The sequence below is a fragment of the Armigeres subalbatus genome, chromosome 3, assembly GCF_024139115.2.
Source record: "Armigeres subalbatus isolate Guangzhou_Male chromosome 3, GZ_Asu_2, whole genome shotgun sequence".
Taxonomy (NCBI): domain Eukaryota; kingdom Metazoa; phylum Arthropoda; class Insecta; order Diptera; family Culicidae; genus Armigeres; species Armigeres subalbatus.
In genome coordinates, this window is record NC_085141.1 from 367769415 (window position 1) to 367795431 (window position 26017).

At 39.2% G+C, this 26017-nt stretch overlaps 1 protein-coding gene and 1 long non-coding RNA gene across 2 annotated transcripts in view; one reads left to right on the forward strand and one right to left on the reverse strand.

The window, feature by feature from the left end:
- LOC134226360 (beta-1-syntrophin) overlaps positions 1-26017 on the forward strand; it is a 728606-nt gene that overhangs the window by 701132 nt on the left and 1457 nt on the right. Inside the window, exons 9-10 of the mRNA XM_062707096.1 lie at positions 4757-4874; positions 4941-5135. Coding sequence (XP_062563080.1) covers positions 4757-4874; positions 4941-5135 — 313 coding nt within the window. The remainder of the gene's footprint in view (positions 1-4756; positions 4875-4940; positions 5136-26017) is intronic.
- The window catches only part of LOC134226362 (uncharacterized), a 50155-nt gene continuing 29154 nt past the window's right edge, over positions 5017-26017 (reverse strand). Inside the window, exon 3 of the long non-coding RNA XR_009983459.1 lies at positions 5017-5150. This is a non-coding gene — a long non-coding RNA (uncharacterized LOC134226362). The remainder of the gene's footprint in view (positions 5151-26017) is intronic.

A 26017-nucleotide genomic window follows, 5' to 3' on the forward strand; every position in this document is an offset into this window, starting at 1 on the left:
GGTTCAGTTGTGTGGCCATGGTTGTGGAAGTGGAGTCGCATTTGCGAAAACCACCAAGTAACATTGTTGGTTGGCAGATGAAATTAGGGGAGCAGGCGATAAGATGCGCTCGCCGTTGATTTCGATTATTCCGGGTTTCGTGACTATTTCGTCATTCGATGGTTAACGGTCAAAGCAAAATTTCAAAACCTCTCGATAATTTGAATTATGTTGATGCTCTTTTACGGAAGACAGACATGCAGATAGACAGACAGTACATATTAGTTACTCAAGGCGGGTTCGTTGTATTTTTTATATGTGGAGGCGCATGGTACTTTGTAGTCTGTGTTGTTAAATTTGTTTTTCCCAATACTGTTCATTTACCCAAACATTCGCTAGATTACATTTGATTTTTCTATATCTAGCATGGACAGTTTGTACATATGCGTTGTTCCCAGTAGTGCGTAACTAAATCTCTTCCCCTATGAGAATGAATGTGGTACACACCCTCTAGTACAGGAGGAATGCAATATATCTTGGTGCTGGATGATGTTCGACTGACTTCAAGCCGCATTCGGCTGCCAGTTTGTGGGCTACGGGCAAAGAAATAATGCGGGTAGATCCCACAGTAGTAGGAGAGCTCGAGCTTGGCTTGGTCGTAGATATAACAATCCGCCAGGAAAGTTTTCGCTCTCGCCTGCAAACACCGGGGCATAGCTCAAGTTGGTGTTTGTTAGTTGTTTGAATGTAAATTGCGCCTCATATGGAAAGATAAACTATACTTTACATGCCAACGAGTTGTGGATGTGCGATAATGGGTTGTGGTGTTGTCAAATGAGGCAAACTTTGTTGAGCTAGTGGAGCGTTAGGCTAAAGTTCCACGTTATTTTGTAATGTCTCTACTTGAATGAGGAATTGCCAAGCCTGATTTATGCGCATCAGTTGGAGCTCATGGTAGAGACGGGGTAGATGGCTAGCAGCTACCGTTTCGGCTTCAAATGGACTTAAATTCAAAAATGCTTAGAAAAACATGTAAGAACTTGCTGTAACTCTCGCGAGAAATCAAGTCGTTCTCTGAAAAGTGCACGATAAGCCAAACTTCTTATACAAAATATACTGTTTAACTAAATATAATTGCGTTATAATCGACAAATATTAGTGTCACTATCGAACATTTGTCTTGACTTGTTTTTTCCAATCCAAAACAATTTTCAAGTATTTTTATTCTTCTCCGATGGTGGATCCTAGACGTGCGTGTTTCTAATTTCTCAGATTTTGTGTTTTGGTGCTCTCCCAACGCGTGAGCTCGGAAGAATTGTAATCATTTCGATACACAATAACATCATTCTACTTGCGGGCATCTTACCAACGCAGAGGAAGAATCACTTAAGTTTGGAGTCCCATCTCACAGAATTGTGGACATTCCGATCCACAACAACACTGCTCTTCTTGTAGGCGTCCCATCAACGCAGAGGAATAATCTCTTGAAAACGAACGTCCCGTCACACATGCTGTTTGCCATGGCAAACTTTTGCAAACAATAGCGAAAGTGCGTAATGTTTTACTTGGGCGGGAAATTTTCATTCAATAATATCGTCGCCTAAGTAACGCCAACTATGCATTCCTAGCGCATGAGATGAGTCTCATGAGACGTACATTGAGACACGCTTACTCCGTTATTTATTGCGCGCTAGCTTCTCTCGTCGCACCGAATTGATGCTACGTAACCTTGTGCAGCCATGGCATACTGTCTCATCCATGTATACACGAGAATGAATATCATTCCGATCCACAACAACACTTCTTATGGCGGACGTCCCACAAAAAAGAATATTTTGAATGCGGGCGTACCATCAATTCGGTCCACAACAGCGCCAATCTTCCTGGTTTCGTCCCAGCACAACACTGTTCTTCTTGCAGGCGTCCCACCAACGTCCCACCACGTAGAATTGTGATCATTTCGATCCACAATAACACCATTCTTATTGCGGGCGTTCCAGCAACGGTTGTAGAACGAAAGGTTGAAGGACAAAAGGTTGTGGGGCAAAAGGTCAAAAGGACAAAAGATAGAAACTACAGTTGTAAGACACAATCTCTTGAAAGCGATCACACAGATTTGTTATCATACCTACCCACAAGAACACCGTTTTTATAGCGGTCCTCCTACCAACGCAAAGGAAGAATCTCTTAAATTCGGGCGTCTCACCACGCAGAATTTCGATCATTCCGATTTACAACAACACTTCTTTTTGCGGACGTCCCACCAACGCAGATATTGAATCGTTTGAATGCGGGCGAAACACCGCGCAAAATTGTTATCAATTGGTTCCACAATAACACCAATCTACTTTGGGACGCCTCACTACGCAGAACTGTGATCATTCCGATTCACAAAACCATCATTTTTCTTGCGGGCGTCCCACCAACGCAGGAACAAGAATCTCTTGGATGCGGGCATCTCACCACGCAGAACTATGATCATTTCGATACTTCTTGCGGGCATCCCACCAACACACAGGAAGAAATTCTCGAAAACGGGCGTCCCACCATGCAAATTAAGAGCATTCTGATCAACAATACCTGGAGGTGTGTGTCGATCTAGAAATCGTCTACGGCGGTATTTGTCTTGATTTTGCTCAGCGACAGTTGATGTTCTGCTAATACTGTGACATGTTTATCGTAGTAAAGCAATTTTACTTTTAAGCCGTAATTCATCGTAATGAACGACAAGATGTACATTACAGCTGACACCATGCAAATCCCCTTGAGTTTTTTTCGGCAAGTCCTGCTTGGATGTTCCGGAGAAGTTCCGGAAGAAGAAGGTCGACAAATTTGACAAGAAGTACTTGGTGTGGCAGGCGATCTGTGAGTGCATCAAATTTAGCCAGCCGTCCAAAACGAAATTTCGGATTTCGGTCCTGCACGGTAATTCTAGTTTGAATCTGGAGCAAAATAGAACAAACTCGCTGATTTCCCCAGTAGTGTTCCAATCATGTTATCCAAATTTTTAATTAAATGAAGCCATTATGTTACTGCCATGAAAGGCGCCGTAATTGCAAAGTGGATTGATCCGTAGATAAAACACACCAAAACAATTGAAAAATATTTGAACCTCGTGATTCATTCGTGGTTAAAATCTGCAGAAATAGAACTGAGCGTTATACCAGTTTTTATTTTTTGACGGTTGACTGGTATAAAAAATGAATCTATAACAGCTGCCTGGAAAATTTATGTTCCAGAATCATTTTCAAACTGACATCCCCGAACGATTTGAATCACTGCTGATTTTACTCTAAGGAGAGTGAATCCAAAACAAAATATAATCAGAGCACATCGAGATAGAGAGATATCGAGATAGGGAGGTTATCGAGATGTAGAATGCCCAAAAGTATGTAAATTGAAGGGACCGGGGAAACCATTGACATAGGGAGAGATATCGAGATATAGAACATCGAGATGTAGAGAGTCGACTGTAGTTGAAAACCTTCACGGAAAATAAAAGCTCCTTCGATAAATCATCTAAACAGCTTAAACCTACCAACAAAACAACAAGCATACTGAAAGTTTCCTTCGTTTTCTCGTATCGATTTTTCCCCATCTGCGTTTCGAGACCACAATTAATTTGGAATTACTTCTCACCTAAATCCACCGAACAACCCGTCCCGTCCTGCACCCAAACAAATCACTTCACATCTGCACAAATTCAGCAAAAATGTGTTTGATTGTTTTACGACTTGGTCCATTAACATTTTTTGTGCGGCTGGTCTGATTGTCGTGATGTAAAAATAATGATCTCACCAGCTCTAAAAGCACCCTCTCGGTACCCGTACCGGTAAGAGCAACCCTCCGTTTGGCCGTTTGACTGGTTGTTCGGTGCCTAACGAATATGATTCATGATGGGTCACGACGTGGAAGTAGTAGCGCCACCTTACCACATTATCCTCATTAAACAGTCATCAAGGTCTTTTTTCGCACAGCTTGCGCACGCCTGTCTTCGCCGTGAGCCAACAATACTTTCCACTTTCCAGCCAACTTGTAACGGTGGCAAGGTGTAGCAGATTTTATTCCGTGTTGCGGTCGCTATGATTTGGTAATTTTTGAATCGACACGTCCCATGCTCCTTACCAGGGCACCTGAATCGTGCAACTTCCAGTGCTTCAAATATACAACCCGCAAGCATCATATCATGATAATAATCCGTTCTACAATCCTAATCAAGGTTCACCGCAATGAAAACTTAATTTTCGCATTTAATTTTTTTATTTTTTTGTTCATCGCATACTTGCTACATGCAACCATGCAACCAAGCAAGCTAGTAGAATCATTACCATACCAAAATACTCCAGTTGTTGGTGGGAGCAGCTGAAGATGCGAAACTTAAATCACGGTTGGAATATCAAAGAACCATCCATCCCTCGAATGTAGCTTTGACTTCACACCCTGCCGCCTTTGACCCGGCCGGAAAAACAAAGACAATATCCCCAAGAAAGGGTGTGAACATATTTGCATACTAGATGAGGCCACCCTTGAACCCGAAAGATGACGACGACGACGTCGAAGGGTGAAAGATGAACGTTTAGTCCGTGTTTTCGACTGCGGCAGGGATGTCTTCCTTTTCCCCCGCACACAATCGTATGAATTCCAAAGCAACCGAATCATTATTCAAATCAGTGTGGTTAGCCGTGATTGTTTGATCGTAATCAGTGATACCTCCCTATTGCTGAATCCGAATCCGAACCCAAAATTTATGACTTTTCTTCTTTCTCTCTTGTCGCAGATTGTACGAAAGCGCTCCCTGGTCGGTGGAGGCGTGGAGTCGACCGTTCGAGTGCAGCCCGCTGGTGACGACGCGGTTGGCCGGTGCTGGCAACACATCCACCGTAGGATCCAACTCGGTAAGCTACTGGCGGCGGTAATTCCCGATCGAACGGTTGTAACGCAGCAAATTGGTTCCATTTCAGACGACGAAATTTGACTTGCAGAACGCTCAGTCCAGTGTGTTTTGCGTCCGGTGCGGTACCCCACGGGGAGTCGTCAGCCATTGGTTGCGATCGGAGACGAACCGGGATATGGCGGCGTGGGCGCGGGTTTTGGTACAGGGTTGCCATAATGCCATCATTTGTCAGCGGGAATTTTCGTTTCGATGCTTGTACCAGGTGAGTGTTGAATATCTATGATTTGAAGGGGATATTATTTTGGGGTATTATTCGGCGCATTTTTTGAGTACAAGGCGAGATGGTGATACAGATTCTTGTTAGAAAAAATATAAATTGTATAAACTAACTTGAGACAATTCTGATGCGATATTTGCGATAGAATAACAAAAATCACATAGAACTTATATTTTAACAGATTTTGGATGGTTTTTACACTAAATTGTCAGAAAATCTGAAACCTTCTTTTTAACCTTCCGCAACTCGCTTCAACTTTCATAACACGAGAACTCGCGTGTTGTAAAAAGTACAACAGTCCTAAAATCCGTTATAATGAAGCCAATTCAAATGATATCATCGTGATTTTTTCGGGAAATATTAAAGGGGATATATACTCTCATTGGGGACATTTTTTAAGTCCAATGGATCTTCTGATGATTCTCCGGATGATCCGGAACCAGCGGATCACCGGTAAAAATAGTCCATCTTCTCAATAAATGGCGCAAGGTTTCTTATAAGAATTCTAAAAACTCTAGAAACTCCGAAAAAAAACTCTAAATCCATCTATAATCCCATGTGGCCCTATGAGTCAAGAAAAAAATTGATTTTGAATTCTCCCACTGAGCGGCGCTGGTGTATATGAAAATACCAGTTTGGTTAGATATCTCGGGATCTATGGAAATTAGAAAGTTGCCGTCTTTTACAAAGTTGTTCGAGGATTGGAAACCAATATGTTGAGAAACTGTTTAGTTCAGAATTAAGCCATAAGGCGACGCTAGTGTATATGAGAGATCAGTTTAGTTCGATATCTCAGGATCTGTGGAATTTACAAAATTGCCGTCTTCTACAAAATTGTTCGAGGACTGGAAACCAATATGTTGAAAAATTGAATAATTCAAAATTCATCCGCAAGGAGGTGATACAGCATATGAGATATGATATCAGTTCTTCGAATCTTGGGATCTGGGGGTTTTAGAAAATTGCCGTCTTCTACAAAGTTGTTCGGGGATTGGAAACCCATATGTTGAAATATTGTGAAGTTTAAAATTCATCCGTAGAATAGTGATAGTAAATGTGAGACCACCAGTTTGAATATATAACCCCGTTGTGATGTTCGAGAGTGGCTGTCTTCTCCACAGCTGTTCGAGGATAAAAACCATTATTCTGAAAAACTGTTTATTTTGGATTACATTCGCTGGGTGGTGACATATGGATCAACCAGTTTTGTTAGATATCGCAGGATGTGTGGGATTTGAAAGTGCCGTCTGCCGTCATTTATAGTTATTTGGGATTTGAAAACCAATGTGTTCAGAAAAATGTGCCCCGAGCTGCACAAGTCAGACAAAAATGGTTGCAGCAACTTAATTGTGACTGAATCCGGTCGCAGTAACCTATGTGAAATATGTGTGCTGCTAGGGGCTTGATAGTCATATCACTACTGTTTCTGCCTCATACATAGGAGGCCTTAGGTTCGATCTCAGGCCCATTTCATTTTTTGTATCTTTTTGTATATTTCTCATGTTACAGTACTCGCTAGAACAGGAAATGGATTTCCGTAGCGTTTCCATTTCAATCATGTACCTTCAACTTCACGAATCTAAAAGTAACTGTTAGAATTGGAAATGCAGGAAAAACTTATTTCTTACATCCCATTAGAATTCCGTATTTTGCGTTCATATCACATCCTAATAACAAATGTTAGCTGAAATAACTTCTTTTTGGTTAAATAAGACCTTCAACAGCATTCAATGTTTGTTCGATTGGCCACTCGTTATTATTATCAAAAAAACTGATTATATTAGTCAGGATTCACATAGATTTACAGTACATCGAGTAAGGCAAAGTGCACTGTATGTACCTCAAGTAGGTATGGTACCTTATTGAGGTATTTTCAGGAATTATTTGAATTCCTGAAAATACATCAATGAGGTACCATTACAAACACATCATACGTGTCGAATAACTTAACTTAGACAAGGTGTTGATTTGGTATTCAATATCTCTCGAATACCTGATGTGGTTATTATCATCAATGACTACTATTTAAGTATTATTAGGATAGAATTCATCATTCATTGGTTTGCGTATATTTTTGGGCCATTATTATACCTTTGACGAAGGTGGAAAACTCTATACAATATTTTTGGTAAAGGGCATTGATTAACTTCCTGGTCATTATCAGAAATGGTTTAGAAGAAAATCGTTGGTCTAGAACGAACTGTACAAAACGACCATTCACAGACGTTCCAGATTTGCGGAAAGGCCGTCTGGTAGCAACCTGCGGTCGTTGCAGAGTTAGAACTGTGAATTAACACTAAGACCACCATCAAAAATGTCTTAGAAAAAATTGCACTACTCTAGGACGGACCATCCAAAATGACAGTTTTTACAGATGTTATAAATTATTCGGAAGGCCGTCTGGTGGCCACATGCAGTCATAGCTGATTAAGACTTTGAAATATCTCCAAGATCACCGTCAGAAATAGTTTAGAAAAAATTGCGCTGCTCTAGGAAAATCCTAATTTTCCAAATAACCATTTCTACGGTCGTTCCGGATTATTCCAAAGGGCATCTGCGGTCATAGCAGAGTAATGACTGTGAATTTCCTCCAAAATCACCGTCAGAAATAGTTTTAAAAAATTGCACTACTCTAGAACGAACTTCATAAAACAACATTTTTTACGGATGTTCCGGATTTTACGGATGTTCCGGATTATCCGGAAGGCCGCCTGGTGGCCATTGCGGTCATAGCAGAGTAGGAGCTGGATATTACCTCGAATATCACCGTCAGAAATTGTTTACAAAAATTTGCGCTGAATTTCAAAATTCCAGAGCTGAACAAAAATTCAGAATGACAATTTTACGGACGTTCCGGATTATCCGGAAGGCCGCCTGGTGGCCACCTACGGTCATAGGTGAGTGAGAGCTGCGAATTAACTCCAAGATCATTATCAGAAATGATATAGAGAAAATCGCGTTACTTTAGGATGAGTTGTTAATGAAATAAATAAATAATTCATTACTGGTCACTTTTCCCAGTGCACCTGAGCCTTTTATTTAGCTATATTTACCCGAACCTTCTATCGAATCACTTTTATTATCTTTTCAATCGATGAAGAACTAATTTTTTGAGGAATACATGGTGGTTTGGTGCAAATTGGTCAACTGACTATGAAGACATCTCATTTTTACTCAATGTGTTGTACTTTTAACAACGGTGCGAGTCCCGGAAGGTTAAGAATTCTATGAAATCCGGTTCACCTATAATGAAAGAAGTTTATCACAACATATGATTCATGGGAATCGGTAATAAATGTGTACTTTGTGTTAATGTATGAGGTCTGTGTGCGATTGGTGCTGTATTTCTTTCTTTTGCAATAAGATACAGATTTGAATTCCACTGCGGATTTCGTGAGCGTTTTCGGCATTAGGTCATTTGGCCGAATATCGTTTAGCCGAATGCGTTTTTGTATTGGCTAAATGCGAGAAAGACTACTGTCTTTCTACTACTGTCACTACTAGGTTAATTAACTCGGATTTCAAATCTTTCCGACCACGGTGAAAAAATAACTGGTCAGACATTAAACTTTGAATTGAGGCTAGTTGAAATGGTTTTTTCAAAGTTGAATTTGGAAGCTCAGTAAATAAAATCACCCTTTGATTAATTTTGAATCCGTTTGCGGTGTTTGCTAGTTCGGGCCAAAGATTATGCATAAAAAATAAGCAACCATATCAAACTTTTATATACATATGTTGTGGGGGGAAGATGATCATTTTTAAGACAAAACATGCAATAACAATGTGGGTTTACATTTTAAATCGAAACAAATATTTTCAAAACATGTACTGCTATACGTTGCAATAATCAACAACTTTAGTTTTCTGAAATGCGTTCGCATTTATTAAAATAAATTAAATTATCACACATTTTTTGAGTAATCTGGTTTGGGGTGAAGTTGATCAAGACAGCTCTACTAAAATCATTATGACCTAGTAGTCAAAATACACTAGATTATTTGTATGAATGTTGAATTTACTACGTAAAGAAGTCTACGAAGTCAATATTTGAAACGAAAATAGCGTCATTTATGACTATCTCTCTCTTTCTTCCACAAAATACATTTTCATGATTATAATCGAAAAACTCGGATTTCTACCTAGCGGTTACATTACTTGAACGGAGAATATTGTTGACTACCGTTTCATAAAAAAATTTGGCACTTTTGACTGACACATCAAATGATCATCTTCACCTCAATGATCATCTTCCCCCCAGTTGACGGTACGCACTGTTCCACTGCACTATGGTCCAAGATACAGATTTACGCGGAAAGATGAATTTAACACCAAAACCATATTTTTCAGAAAAAACTGTTGTTCTACAAAATTGTTCGAAATAGAAAGGCCATCATTATGGTTCTACCAAAAAATAGGGGGGCCCATCATATAAAAAAAATTAGATTTTTTTTTATTTCTCGGAATATTGACATGTTATGTTCTACAAAGTTGTAGCGTAGCTTAGGGAAGATCCATAAAGTACGTCACGCAAAAATTGGCGATTTTCAACCCCCCTCCCCCCTTCGTCACACTTTTTGTATTGAAACTCTAAAATTTTTGTATGAGTTGTCACGCTGCTCGAAACCCCCCTCCCCCCTAGGAGCGTGACGTACTTTGTGGATGGCCCCTTATTCCAATCAATTCTGCTAAAAAATTCCTGTAGCTCTTGAGTTGGCTGATTTAGAACAATTTTACCTAATTATATTAGGGTGTACCTCAAAAAACAGTATTTTTGATCTACTTTTTTGTTTTAGATTTTTCGAAAAAGTCGTCTTCGGGTGACTTTTAGAGCTAAAAAAATGCAACTTTTGATGGCTAAATATGCTCAATATATTTTTCCGATCAAAAGTTATAATCGTTTTTCTGTCAAAATTACATTTTTTTCATAAGTTGATATCTCCGGTTAGGGCAGACCAAAAAATATATTTACACGGCATCTGAAAAAGAAATTAATATTCTTTATTATGTCAAAAAATTGAAGATATGTTATTTTTTTATCTCAAGTTTCATGAATTTTACTAAAAACCTGTTTTTTTCAAATAAATAGATATAACTCGACAACGGAAGAAGATACAGACGATATTTTTTAAAGCAAAACACGCGTTTTAAAAAGCTCCAAAAGTCTTCAGAAGGTGACATCCGTAAAAAATAAAAATTGAAATGAGCAGATCATAAATATTGTTTTTTGAGGGACACCCTAATCCTGGTAAGTAAAATTACTCTAAACAAGTGAGCTTAAGAGCTACATAAAAAGTTTATATAGGGGGAATGACGGCTTTGGAAGGTTTTGTTCTATTATTGTCAGGGGGGTTTTTCATGACTTATTACGCTAAAATTTGGCCTAAACATTCTTTGCATATCAAAGAATATTGTGGCCAAATTTCATAAAATTCGATCGAAAAAAAAACCCCTGCCAATAATAGAACAAAACCTGCCAAAGCCGTCTTTTCCCCTAGCAAAGTTGATTGGAAAAAGCTGCGCTACAACTTTGTAGAACATTTGATATCAATACTCCGCAAAATAAAAAAATAAGATTTTACATTTTTTTAAATGGCCCACCTCATTTTTCGGTAACTCTATAATAAGGGCCCAAGTATCCAGAACAACTTTGTAGAACAAATTTTGTTTTTTAAAAGTATGCTTCAGACCTAAAATGCATCTTTTCTCGTAAATCTTGCAATACGATGATAATGATAAAACTTATAAAAAATGTTAAAGCTATTGATTTTTTATTTTTCATTTCTCACGAATGTTGGGGCTTTTCAAAACGCGTGTTTTGCTATAAAAATATCGTCTGTATCTTCTTCCGTTGTCGAGTTACATCAATTTATTTGAAAAAACATAATTTTAGTAAAATTGATAAAACTTGAAATAAAAAAATAACATATCCCCAATTTTTTGACATAATAAAGAATATTAATTTCTCTTTCAAATTCCGTGTAAATATATTTTTTTGGTCTGCCCTAACCGGAGATATCAACTTATGAAAAAAAAAGAAATTTTGACAGAAAAACGATTATAACTTTTGATCGGAAAAAGATATTAAGCATATTTACCCATCAAAAGTTGCATTTTTTAAGCTCTAAAAGTCACCTAAAGACGACTTTTTCGAGAAATCTAAAACAAAAAAAGTAGATCAAAAATACTGTTTTTTTGAGGTGCACCCTAATCCAATTAGGTAAAATTACTCTAAATCAGCCAATTTAAGAGCTACAGAAAAAGTTTTTTCAGCAAAATTGATTGGAATAAGCTACGCTACAACTTTGTAGAACATAACATGTCAATATTCCGAGAAATAAAAAAAATATTTTCTATTTTTTTTATATGATGGGCCACCTTATTTTTTTGTAGAACCATAATGATGGCCTTACTATTTCGAAAAAAATTGTAGAACAACAGTTTTTATAAAAAATATAGTTTTGGCGTAAAATGCATCTTTCCGCGTAAATCTGTATCCTGGGCCATAGTGCATTGCCCTAGACGGTGTACCGGAACGTGTTAAAGAAGGAAGAAAGAAAAAGAAATAAAGAATAAGCTAAAGAAGCGAGCGAGAAGAAAAAAAAAGAAAGAATAGTTCAGAAACAATGAATCGAAAATAAAGAAAGAAGGATGGAAAAAGGTTAAAAAAGAATAGAGAAAGAGCAATGGATAAAAAATAATACGAAAATAAAAAAGTAAAATGGAAGAACAAAAAACGCAGGAGAAACAAACGGAATAAAAAATAAAGAATAAGTAGGAAAAAGGAAGAAGAGTTTCTGAGTAAGAATAAGGAAGAGGTAATAATGATGGAGAAAGAAGGAAAAAAGGAGATAGAACAATGAGGAAATAGAAATTGGTAAGTAATATCAAAAGGAAGAAAAAGAATTGAATATAATAAGGTAATTATTTTCTGGTAGGGTACACCGGAGCAAGTTAAAATGCGGGATAAGTTAAAACGGAAGCTGTAATATAGATCGCAAAGAACAGAATGCCCTGATATTTTTTTTCAACAAACTATTCCCCTAAACGAACCTTCTGACTGCTATTCGTGGAAGATTGCAGTTACTAAGAGAATTCCTTGTCATTGTTTATTTGTCGCCCTTTGTAAAATCCAAACCAACTTTTTGACATGCCAATGTAACAGGTCTTAAAATGATGTTAGGAACTTCCATTTGGAAGAGTGTATTCCTAAAATTTTCACGCTATGTAATTCAATGTTGGTTAAGAAAAATCGATGGAGGACCCGTTTTAATTTTTTCTCCGCATTTTCAACCCATCGGGGTAAATAGAAATGCGTAGGGCGGAGCAAGTTAAAACAACGATTCAAAACGTCACCTTCGCAATCAAAATAATATTTTTTTCAGAATTCAACATGGTCCGTAAACAGGAAAACATAAATTTATAAAAAGGTCCAAACTTCTAAAAATAAATTTAACAAACTTCCGCCCATCTCGTCTTGAATGCAACCCTCCTACAATCTCCACTAAAGAATGGAACGAAAAGGGGTCATATTTAAACTGCATGATCTAGATTTTAGATTCTTAATTCAACTTTTCCTCGTAGTGAGCACAGGCTCCCAAAAATAAAATTAAGCATGGAGCATGTAAACATTTCGTCCACTCCGCCTTTCACTTCCCCAGTCCTCTCTTTCTCCAATTGAGGAGTTCATGAGAGACACACTGGTTCAATAATGTGAATTTAGGAAGAAGCCAAAACCGAATCAATCAAGTGCACAATTCAAGTGAACCAAATAATGAACCATCCTGAAATCCGAGTGGTCACCAGTACTGCCCATAATACCATAGTTGACGTAACAACAATTGCACTTTCGCATGTATTTCGAATAATTTGGGGACAAACATCGATTGGAACAAGCAACGTATCGATGTTGCAGCGGTTGAATTATTCTAGTATAAACGCGTAATAAATGAAATTCGCTGAAATTTTGAATGGTTGATACGTCAACTATGATATATCTGATAAATTTTCAGCGTAGTGCGTTCTCTAGAATTTGATCCCTGAAAGTTACGCTTGTGATTTTGTGTATACTGCCCTTATACGCATAAGAGTCCCATGTCAGTTTTCTTCGATTTGTGTAATTTTCAAACTTGTTTTGCATGGAGAAATACAAACAAATCTAATGAATAGAAAAAAATTGCAGTCTTACCAAAAATTATATTGTTTGTCTGTACTTATATATTGCTATGGGACAATCAAATGGACCATATTTGAGTTTGTCTTTTGTTTAAAGGTGTATCAAAATCTGGAATGTGAATTTTATGCGAGTAAATATCAAGATGAGAAGTATTTGTGGTATTTGATTTTCAAATTCCTAGAACAAAGCCTACTATTTTATAAGTTTTTCTTGAACAGGAGAAAATTTTAGGCTAATTTTTGAAAGAAAATTAAAATCATCAAATATTTACATGGCTCATAGGCGAATCCTGGCAGAATAGTCACCTTTACAACCACATGCATCTTGAGTCTCACTGAGTACATATATTTTGTTTTTAATATGGCAAAATTAGCTCAAGTCCCTATATAGCGCAGTGTTTCAACTTGCCCCGATACGCGGGGTAAGCTTGAACGATGCAGATAAAAAATGATTTCCGAACACAACATATTTATATAAAAGTTTGATATGGTTGCTTATTTTTTATGCATAATCTTTGGCCCGAACTAGCAAACACCGCAAACGGATTCAAAATTTACCAAAGGGTGATTTTATTTACTGCGCTTCAAAATTCAACTTTGAAAAAACCATTTCAACTAGCCTCAATTCAAAGTCTGACCAGTTATTTTTTCACCGTGGTCGGAAAGATTTGAAATCCGAGTTAATTAACCTAGTAGTGATACTGTCTTTCTCGCATTTAGCCAAGACACAAACGCATTCGGCTAAACGATATTCGGCCAAAAGACCTAATGCTTACGAAATCCGCAGTTCATTCAAATCTGTATCTTATTGCAAAACAAAGAAATACAGCACCAATCGCACACAGACCTCACACATGAACACAAGGTACACATTCATTACCGATTCCCATGAATCATATGTAGTGATAAGCTTCTTTCATTATAGGCGAACCGGATTTCATAGAATTCTTAAAAGAAGGTTTCAGATTTTCTGACAATTTAGTGTAAAAACCATCCAAAATCTGTTAAAATATAAGTTCTATGTGATTTTTGTTATTCTATCGCAAATATCGCATCAGAATTGTCTCAAGTTAGTTTATACAATCTTCAGAAATAAATAAGATCATTTTTCGGTAGTAATCTTCCGAAAAAAAAACACTTAAAAACTGCAAGAGTGTATAGCCACATGCTTTATCCTGAAATAACAGGTACAGGTACGGATGATGTTGCTATAACTAAAGCTGTGAAAAAATAGATAACTGAGACCAATTTCCCATAATTTAATTAGTATATTTGTATCAGTATTACATCAAATGATGGGATGGTTTGCAATGCATGGTCTGCAGGGAGATAAATCGAAATAAAAAGTTTAGAAAAAATTAAAATTCTGTTGAAATACAAAAATCTGAAAATTATCCGATCGTTATCCTAGGAAAGTGTGTGAATAAAGTCGAGTACAAAATTTCACATACACCTACAAAAAACAAAGTTGAAGGGACAAAGAAAGTAAAATATTTTTTTATTTTTCTTGTGTGCCTTTAGGGTAGATAACAGGCGACCTTTACCACTAGTGAATATGTTGATCGCTAGTAGCGACGACCCAGGAGGATCCGTAAAAGGCAAACAATCAATATTTATGGATTGGACAATAAATTCGGAAAATTTACGTATTTGCAGCTGAACGATAAATCTGAAACCCCCTTCCGTAGAAAAAAAACTGTTTATCATCGAAGAGCCCGTAGAGGCATGCGCTGGACCGATTGCGAATTCCAAAACCAAGGCACAAATGACAAAATATACCCAGAGTGTCATTGACCGGCTCAAGTTGCTGAGCTATTAAAGTTGAGATAGCCAATCAATGTAACCAGAGGTGAAGATGCCACACCCAAACTTGAACGTCAGCCAGAGCGTCATCTCTTGCTACAACTTGATCCACAGGGAAGACAAGGACATTCTGCTAGAGCTGTACTGGACCACAACGCTGACTTAACTATTCTGGCAATTTTCACGAGAATGAATACCCGTAATCAAAGAACATTCTACACTACGACAGGTACCACCCACTCGATACAGAAATATTTCCCCAGCCGTTAAGGAGGCAAAGCGCGGACAACCTCCGGAATACAACTACGGTAAACCGTCCACCTCACCAAATAAAAGCCCGGCGCCGAAAAAAGCCGTCACCACTCACTCCTCATAGAGAATAATTTCTTTAGCAAGGGTCGGAGATGCTGAAGACAAACCCTAATCAAGGTTTTCGATGGCTTCACTTCCCAACAACGCGTGGACTATAAAATAACAACCAAACCACGAACATGGTAAACAAGCATGACAGGTTGAAGGAGTCATGCGGGGCATCTTATCTCAACCCGGCGAATTTATCTCTGTAGCCGATTGTAACGAGACAGCGACAGCGAGACCCCTTGATAGACGACAGAGGAAGGGGTAGCTCTCCTATATCCGGGCCCCCGTCCTGCACCAGCAAGTATGAAGCATCCAGCCCCTACACTCGATGAAAGCCGTCAAAGGCGAAGTGATTCCCCAGTGCCGGCTGTTGCCGGTAGATCTGTAAGCAACCGTGTACATAAGCGTACATAAGAGCACAGGATCGCTCGCTGTACATCAAATTCGTTTCCTGTGATGTGATGGAAGAAACTATTGGGAAGAATACGGAGCAGTGAAAATTTGTTTACTCAAGTGGAACGTCGGTTGAATTTCGGATGGAAATCACAGGTTCCAATTTGCGGTATGTCCGCGTATTTGATCTGTCACCGGAAGTCAAAGATGAAAATTTATCGCTGGTGCTCGGATTAATTGACAAAGTGGATCGTATTGTAAGAGAGAGAGAGAGATTTCCGTTGGAATTGGGCCTTGGACACCTTTTTACAGGTGTTCGTGGTGTACACATGGAAGTCGGAAAAAGTATTCCACGATCCATGGATGTCTTCGGTTTAAAAGGAAGATTTTTTTACGATGGACGGAAGTATACATGCTTTCGGTGTGAAGCAGTTGGTCATCGACGGGATTGCTGTCCTTAACAAGCGCGGTACAAGCCAGGAAAGCAAAAGCAAGGTATAAGTATCATCGGAATCTTTGAATGATGGCTTCATCGAAGTTTTAGAGGAAAGTCCATAGTCTGAAAACAGGACGCAGTCGGATGTACGTGACAACAGTCTGCTGGATAGTAAAAAAAAACCATCGTAAGAAAGACAACGTAACACTGGAAGAGGTTGCAATCGCGATTAAGGAAGCCATATCTCATCCACCTGCGGATCAGCGACGGGCTTATCTTTCAACTTTCGGGTCTAGTTCAAGTGCCAGTTCCACAACACGACCGAAAAAGAAGCGCGTCCAGAGATCATATTGTTAATAGAATATTATATTTAATGTAATATTTTTTTTTCTCTTGGCTCTGTAGAGTTTTTTTTTAACAACTGAGCCTATTAAATAAACAAATTTTAAAAAAGTGGAAGAAGAGCGAAAGATTTTCCATATTTGCAATTAAGTCGCAGATGTTGTACTGCATCCCACTAACGCGTCGAGATCCGGTGCAAAAGATCAGCATCGTACGAAAACGTGTTCCAAAAACCGTTGGTAAGGATGGTATCGGAGCTGAGCTCATCAAGATGGGCCCGGAAAAGCTGGCCACTTGCCTGCACAAACTGATAGTCAGAATCTGGGAAACCGAACAGCTACCGGAGGAGTGGAAGGAAAGGTTATATGCCCCATCTACAAGAAAGGCGACAAACTGGAGTGTGAGAACTTTCGAGCGATCACCATCCTTAATGCCGCCTACAAAGTGATATCCCAGATCATCTTCCGTCGTCTGTCACCATTAGTGAACGAGTTCGTGGGAAGTTATCAAGCCGGCTTCGTTGACGGCCGCTCGACAACGGACCAGATCTTTACTGTACGGAAAATCCTTCAAAAATGCCGTGAATACCAGGTCCCAACGCACCATCTGTTCGTTGATTTCAAGGCGGCATACGACAGTATAGACCGCGTAGAGCTATGGAAAATTATGGACGAGAACAGCTTCCCTGGGAAGCTTACCAGACTGATCAAAGCAACGGTGGATAGTGTGCAAAACTGTGTGAAGATTTCGGGCGAACACTCCAGTTCGTTCGAATCGCGCCGGGGACTAAGACAAGGTGATGGACTTTCGTGCCTGTTGTTCAACATTGCGCTAGAAGGTGTCATGCGGAGAGCCGGGTGTAACAGCCGGGGTACGATTTTCAACAGATCCAGTCAATTTATTTGCTTCGCGGATTACATGGACATTGTCGGCCGAACATTTGCAAAGGTGGCAGAACTGTACACCCGCCTGAAACGTGAAGCAACAAAAGTTGGACTGGTGGTGAATGCGTCAAAGACAAAGTACATGCTTGTGGGCGGAACCGAGCGCGACAGGGCCCGCCTGGGAAGCAGTGTTACGATAGACGGGAATACCTTCGAGGTGGTCGAGGAATTCGTCTACCTCGGATCCTTGTTAACGGCTGACAACAACGTTAGTCGTGAAATACGAAGGCGCATCATCTGTGGAAGTCGGGCCTACTACGGGCTCCAGAAGAAACTGCGGTCGAAAAAGATTCGCCACCGCACCAAATGTGTCATGTACAAGACGTTAATAAGACCGGTTGTCCTCTACGGACATGAAACATGGACAATGCTCGAGGAGGACTTGCAAGAAGACGGTGTGTGGCGGCGAAGAATGAACCATGAGCTCTCCCAGCTCTACGGCGAACCCAGTATCCAGAAGGTAGCTAAAGCCGGAAGGGTACGATGGGCAGGACATGTTGCAAGAATGCCGGACAGCAACCCTGCAAAGATGGTGTTCGCTTCCGATCCGGCAGGTACGAGACGGCGTGGAGCGCAGCGAGCGAGATGGGCAGACCAGGTGCAGAACGACTTGGCGAGCGTGGGGCGTATCCGAGGATGGAGAGATGCGGCCTCGAACCGTGCATTGTGGCGTCAAATTGTTGATTCAGTGTTATCTGTTTAGATGTTAACTAAATAAATGAAATGAAAAATGAAATGTGTTCCAAAAACCAGTCGCTTAAGGATGCTGGGCGTCTCTTCGGGACGAACGTTCACATTCATGTCACATTAAAACTAGCCGTGAAAATAGTGCAAATAACGACTGCGGATTCTCCAGGATAGCAGCCAGAACCAGAACTAGAACTCTCCCTTTCGAATACCTTGCAGTTCAATCATTAGCACGAACGGTAACCCGGATCATAGCTTAAAGCCAAAACAACGGCACCCTTCCGCTGATCTGATCTGTCAAGTGTCAGATCGTGTTTTGGAACTTATCTACAAGTACGTTGTACGCTCGAAACTCGTCGATAGTGTATGAAGTTGATTCAAAAGTATAAGATTGCTAATGTCGTTCCTGTTCGCGTGACTAACATCTAGGTTACTTCGATCTGGCAGCCAAAGTACCGGTACTACAAGTGTCAAACCGATGTTGATGATAAAACTAAACATCCACTACAACATGATGCATAAATTATGGCCAATTGAAGCTTGTTGAAGCATAATTTGGCAGAATAATTTTAATGACTACAGCGCCGCTAGCGTTCTTGTACTTTTGTTTCAACTGTGTAGGACGTAGAAACAAAAATGCACGAGCTAGCCGCCGGATATAGATCGCCCAATCATCTAACAGCTGATATCGATCCGCTTCCATGGATCGGCAGTAATCTACATAGAAGGTTCCAAGCAGATTGACACAGTAGAGTGCGCATTCTACGCTCAAGGAGTAGTCGGATGCCATAAAGATGGCGATAGGGATCACGATCAACAATACCAATCCTTACAAACACTCCAAGTTGCTTACTGGCGTTAGAATCAGGGGCGTCGAAAGATCTGCGGTTCCAGGAAATTGAACGAGCAGCTTGAAGCAAACCCGTCACATTTTGCTGGATTCTGGGATGCACCAGCAACAAACAGTTGACGATCCCAGAAGAAAGGGCAATGTCGAATTGTCGACTCACAATACTGTAGAGTAGAGTGGGGCAAGAGTACGCACTTAGTTTTCAATCGATCATGTGGCCCTTATGAAGCAAGCTTCTGCATATCAAATCAGTATCGATGATTCATATACTCTTCCTTTATGTTACCCAGTGGAAAAAATATTGAAATTATTGAGATTCGTTTTACTAGAACCCTTATTGCAAGACAAGTGAAAAACGCACTCTTACCCCACCGGTGGGGTAAAAGTGCGCATCGGGTGGGGTAAGAGTACGCATTTATCCAATCATGTGCTTTAAGTATATATTAACACAAATAAGAGTTAATAACATTTAATTGATATTTAATGAGCATATATTAGGGAATGTTTAAAGATTACGTAGCTCTTAAATGGGGAGGGGGTCCTAAAAATGTGCACTTTCATACGAAAACCATTGTTTTTATATATCCAAAAACTACAGAGGTAAAAATATATATCAGGTTACGCGTGGCGTATACAAAGGTATTTTCCTTAAAGAAAGTCCACCAATCACGTAACGTAAAATTTGGCTATTTCTTCACCCTCCCCTATCTTACACTATTTGTATGAATCCTCTAAAAAATTATATGGATCGTCATACATCTCGCAACCCCTCCCAGATAAACGTTGCGTAATTTATGAATATTTCTTTTGATTAAATGAAATTATCATTTAGATGGAATTGTGTTTTCGTACTATGTTTAGGTGTACAACAAGTCCTAATTCAATTTTATTATTTTGCTTCAGTGCTTTGTTCGCTAAGTCCTTTCTAACATCGAATTACTTCAACTTATCCTAAAAACTTGTGATAATTTCAAATTCTACCCCTTTTTTCTTAGTTGTGGATCTTTACGCTTTGGAAGAAGTCTTATTTCGGCCGGAGATACGGGTTTGACATCATAACTTGAAGATTCATATGCGTACTCTTGCCCCACCGGTTCCTGCGTACTTTTACCCCACAATCCAAAAAATTATTCAAGTAATGGTTCTGACTTCTTGGAAAACCAACCGGAATGGTGTTCTGCACCATTAAGTACTCTATACAATAGGTTATCGAAATGGTATAATGTTCACCTGATTGAACGTATATATGGTAATGAAATACTAGTTGCGGAAATCCAATTATTTTTAGCAAAATGACCAAAAAGTTATCTAACTCCATATCTCCCTTGATGTTCATTCAAATCGTTTACAATTACACATGATAATAGTTGGCCAGAATACCTGTCAAACTGATGCAGTGCTGCTAGTTTATCTTTTTTTATTACTTCAAAAAATCGAAAACGTACTCTTACCCCACGCGCACTCTTGCCCCACTCTACTCTATGGCAGAAAGATTAGGTCCCCGGTTTTTTCATTCGGAATTTCTGGATTACAATACGGGCTTCCTTGATTTCTCCACTGTTTTGGCTGTCATTCGGCCTGTCCTTCTCCATCACTGTTACCTCCATTATAAGCAAGTAACGCTACTCGTAATAGGGTTCTAAAATTTCGTCGGCAATGAAAAGTGCTAGTCAAATATTTTCTTTGAATTCATGTGATATTTAAATTGGAATCATTTTACGGTAAGAGGCAAGCTGGGAGGGAGAAACAAATTATAAAATGTGTATGTCAAGTCGAGCCGAAATCTAGCTCTCATAGTAAGCTAAAAATGAAACTTCTTTTTTTTAAACAAAACTGTCTGCAGGAAAATATTATAAAGTAATAAAACAACAATAAAACGCAAAGCAAAATTTAGACTTTTCAGATGGCGCCTACGTTTATTGCATTTCTTTATAAAAAACCCAGATTAATCCACCTAGCAGCTATGATGCCTTTCTCGGGCATCGTAAAATGTACTGAAAAAATCACATAGGAAAGGTCAAAAAAGCACTTTAGGGGGATAGATCGCAAATTTTCTATCATTTTGCATTAATTACTATGCATTCAACCCCTTCTTGAAAAAAATTTTTTTTTTCGAATTTGAAATTTTTTTTTCCAGCACCCTTGGGAAAAAACAATGATTTTTCAATAATTCCGAAATGCAATGTCCGATCAGGCCAATTTTCAATAGCAAACAATGGGACCGTATTCTCCGTCGAATGCAACTTGTTGCGAGTAAATCGGGTAATGCTAAGTTCCAAAAAGTGTGTCTACAAAATTTGTACACATACATACATACACACAAACAGACATCACCTCAATTCGTCGAGCTGAGTCGATTGGTATATAACACTATGGGTCTCCGAGCCTTCTATCAAAAGTTTGGTTTTGGAGCGATCATATAGCCTTTACGTATACTTAGTATACGAGAAAGGCAAAAAGGAGGAATGCCTAGGCCGAAAGTTGTTTGGCCGAATATACCATTTTGGGCGAACAGACCATTCGTCCGAAAGTCATTTGGCCGAACAGACCATTTGGCTGGAAGGGTCATATAGCCGAAAAGGTCATTTGGCCGAATAGGACATTTGGCCGAGAAGGTTGTTTGGCGGAAAAGGACATTTGGTCGAATAGGTCATTTGGTTGAATAGGTCATTTGGCCAAATAGGTCATGGTGGTGTGAGAAGTGAGACATTTCGATTCTCACTCCTCAATTTTCACTTCTCACTGTGAAAAGTGAGTAGTGTGAAGTGAGAAGAGAGACGACTCACTACTAACTTTTCACAATGAGAGGTGAAAAATGAGGAGTGAGAAGTGAGAAGTGAGTAGTCAGACGTCTCAGTTCTCACTTCGCACTTCGCACTACTCACTTGTCACAGTTACAAAAAATTACCGTGGGCTTGACTTATTTCATTATCTATTAGCGCCATGGACAGAGGGCATTATGTTGAAACATTATGCACAGACTTCAGCAAGGCATTTGATAGAGTTGATATTTATCTATTCCTTTTAAAATTAGATAGACTTGGTTTCAATCCAAGTAATTCTTGACTCTAAGCTGTGTTTTAATGACCATTACAATAGCGTTATCTATAAGGCGAGTAACAAACTTGGATTCATAAAAAGATTCAGTTACCATTTCAATGATCCATACACAATCGAGACATTATACAGTCCCTTCCCGATTTTGGCAACACGACCGGATTTTAATGTTGCCAAAATGGGGATGTTGCCAAAAACGGGAAAAAAATTTCATACAAAATTTCAATTTTTTTTTTGTTTTCATGATTGATTTTAAATACTTAGAATATGTACTACAAAGTATGTGGAGTGTGTTTAAGTGATGCACGTGCATCATAATTGACATTTTTGCGGTATTATTCATAACTCGGAGAATGTAGTTCAAACAGATTTGAAAAAATTTCAAGAATGATAATCAAACGATAATGTAACTAATTAGCCAATTTCATAATACAAATTTAATAATAAATAATATTAGAAATTAACAATAGCGTCGGCCACGTCCTTACTAAAAATTGTGGCGTCCTTACTAAAAATGGTGGCGATTTAAAAACGTTTCTATTGTAGTTCATTGAAGTGCTGACTTCAATCGGACATCTCATATAAATTGTAGTCCACCAAAAATGCTTGTTTTTATCATAATTCACTATTGAGCTTAGGTAGTTCGATCTCACCGATAAAAGCCAATGAAAATCAATCAATAACATAATTCACTATATAAATCAAATAGCGATCCGACGGATACAAGATGACTAAATGTGCTACAAATTTCGAACTCTTATATAATGGATTTTGATGGAGGAAAACTTTCTTGTAGTCGGTGTGATTAAGAGTAAAGTTCTTTCACAACTTTCGCTGACATTATGGAAAAAATGAACGCAAGGCATAAGACATTCCTTTGTTTTAGAAAATGGTTATAGAAATCTGCATTCTGCACATTGGTCAAGAGTATCCAATGTAGTGTGAGTATGGGTTAACTACACTCGACTGGAAGACCATTTGCGGCATGCCACCGCTGACACTCGACAGCAGTCAACCTACGGACAAACTGGTACTCGCTGCAGGTCATCGCACTCCAGTTCTCCATGCACTACTTTCATTATTATAACTTTGCAAAGATGGAAGAATCCTACATCAGACCGAAGAGGGAAGCAAAGCAGATCGGACTAGTCATTAAATCGTTGAAGACGAAGTAGGCTCAAGAGAAGACAACAGCCATTCACCACGAGCTTGTATCAATGGCAACAAAATCAAGGTGGTTGAAGAATTCGTGTACTTGGGCTCACTTGACCACCGATAACGATACCAGCAGACAAATTCGGAGACGCAACGTGGCAGGAAAGCGTACATACTTAGGACGTACCGTACCGTACGTACCGTGCCGTACCAAACAGACTCCCTTATTAAACCGGTGGCGATAGCCCTCCGTGGACACGAGATCTGGACAATACTTGTGGAGGACCAACGCGCACTTGGAGTTAAAATGGTTCTCTTCAACGATCCGACCGGCACAATAAGGCGAGGTGTGCTGCGATCAAGGTGGATCGATCAGGTGGAAGGCGATTTACGGACCCTCTGTAGACTGCGTGACTGGTAACGTACAGCAGTGGACGGAGACGACTGTTATGTACGCAGAGGCTATCGATTTTAAATCATGAACTATTTTTTTTTCAACCATCTAAGACGAGTTTAGTACCCTCAAAGATAACAAAATGTAGGGGAATTTTTTTTTGTGTCTTTATTAAGGAGACTTTCAGCCCGAGGCTGGCTCGTCTCCGGATTATGTAGGGGAATTAAATGGAGAGTACTAAACTCTGAAAAGAGCCTAAAATATTTTTTCTATTTTTTTTTTTCAATACCTGCTCATAACTTGCCGCACGGCAGAGCATCAAGTTGGCTTAGATTATCCCGATTTTTTCTCATGATCTGATTTTTTTCAATGCCTATTCGAGAGCCTTACGGTTACATGTTACCAAACACTTACCATTACTGTCGAACTGTTGGCAAACATGCTGGAATCAAAAGGCTCGTTATGCAATGAGGAAACTGGAAAAGCCCATAGTGTTCTGATATTAATCACTAGACAAATTTGCATCAATTTAAAACAATAAGACTCTTTGAAATAAAATTATTGCTTATTGTCTATACGGGAATGCAGCAGAAAGACGGATAAAATGACAGTTTCTCGGCTGATATAAGAAAAGAGGCGCATAACGAGCATAACGACTTGATGGCTATATAGCGCATTTAGAAAATCGCAGTAGCAATTAAATCTCCTGGGGCTTGCTTGTTCCTGGATCACTTATGCAGCATCGGTTGCATTGTGATGTAAACAGCGGGCTTCGCTTAATAGGTGTTGTACTATGTACAACGGTGTGAGTCAGCTTGTCGACAACAAAATCAGTGAGAATGCCAAAAATACGACATTCTACGGTGGGCTGGTTAGATTAGGGTAGTGTGAATAGGGACATGGAAAACGTGAATAAAAAGAGCAGAAAAGTTTCAATAGAAATTGTTTGCAAAGAGCGGTGATACGAGTGGTGATTAATTTTTTCAGTGAAAGTGCCCACTATTCGTACAGAGCCCATAATACGCATATAAACCTTAATGATATTCACTTTTGGTTTTGTTTATCCTATAACATATTAATAAAAAGGATTTAGCTCTAAAAAGTAATAAAAAACATGTTTTCGAGGTTGTTGCCAAAATCGGGAAGAAAATGTTGCCAAAAACGGGTGTTGCCAAAATCGGGATGGGACTGTATATCTCATATGTAAGTCCCCTCCTGGAATATTGTAGTATAGTGTGGGCTCCATATAAAAAAAAACATATAAACCGTATAGAGTCTGTTTTTACTTTTTGCTCTTCGTAAGCTGGGTTGAAAGTGCTTTCCTCTGCCGTCTTATGAGTCTCGATGCATGTTGATCAATTTATTTAGTCTCAAGAAAAGAAGAGAATATGCCATGGTAACCTTTATTAACGTTGTTGTATCACAAGAAGTAGATTGTACAGTTGTTCTTGAAAATCCTCATTTTTATGCTCCCACTCGTCAATTAATATACGTTATATAATGCATAAAATTGTTAATTTGGTCTACGTATTGTTTGACGACAAATAAATAAGTAAAATGGGAAATAAGTAGTGAGAAGTGAGACGTCTCACTTCTCGCACATCATTTCACACTTTTCAAAGGACCTATTCGGCCAAATGTCCTGCTCGGCCAAATGACATTTTCGGTCAAATGACCTATTCAGCCAAATGTTCTGTTTGGCCAAGTAACCTATTCGGACAAATGTTCGGCCATATGTCCTATTCGGTCAAATGTCCTATTCGGCCAAATGTCCTATTCGACCAAATGACCTTTTCGGCCAAATGACCTTTTCGTCCAAATGACCTTTTCGGCCAAATGACCTTTTCGGCCAAATGGCTTTCGGCCAGATGGGCTCCGGTATTGGGTTGTTTCGCCTAGTGACATTCGGCCAAACGGGTTTCGGCTATACGACCCTTCCCTCCTAGGAGACAACGACTGATACTGTGGGGTAAAGCATCCCACAGGCAAGTTTTTGCAGATTTTCTCATATGTAGAGACTTCCGCTACAACCTTGCCCCACTGCTGACCTAACTGTGTAAAGGTCGAAAGCATGGCTAATACCCCAGCTGCCAAGTCGTTTCGGCTTGTGTGATAAAAGTTCACGCCAGTCATTCTTTCTTCTTCCTCACTTCAAACAGCTCACTTATCACCTCTCACTATTAATTTTTTTTCTTCTCATTTCACTTTTTACTTCAAATTATATTCACTTTTTACTTCAGATGTCTTACATATCATTTCTCATTTCGCAATTCT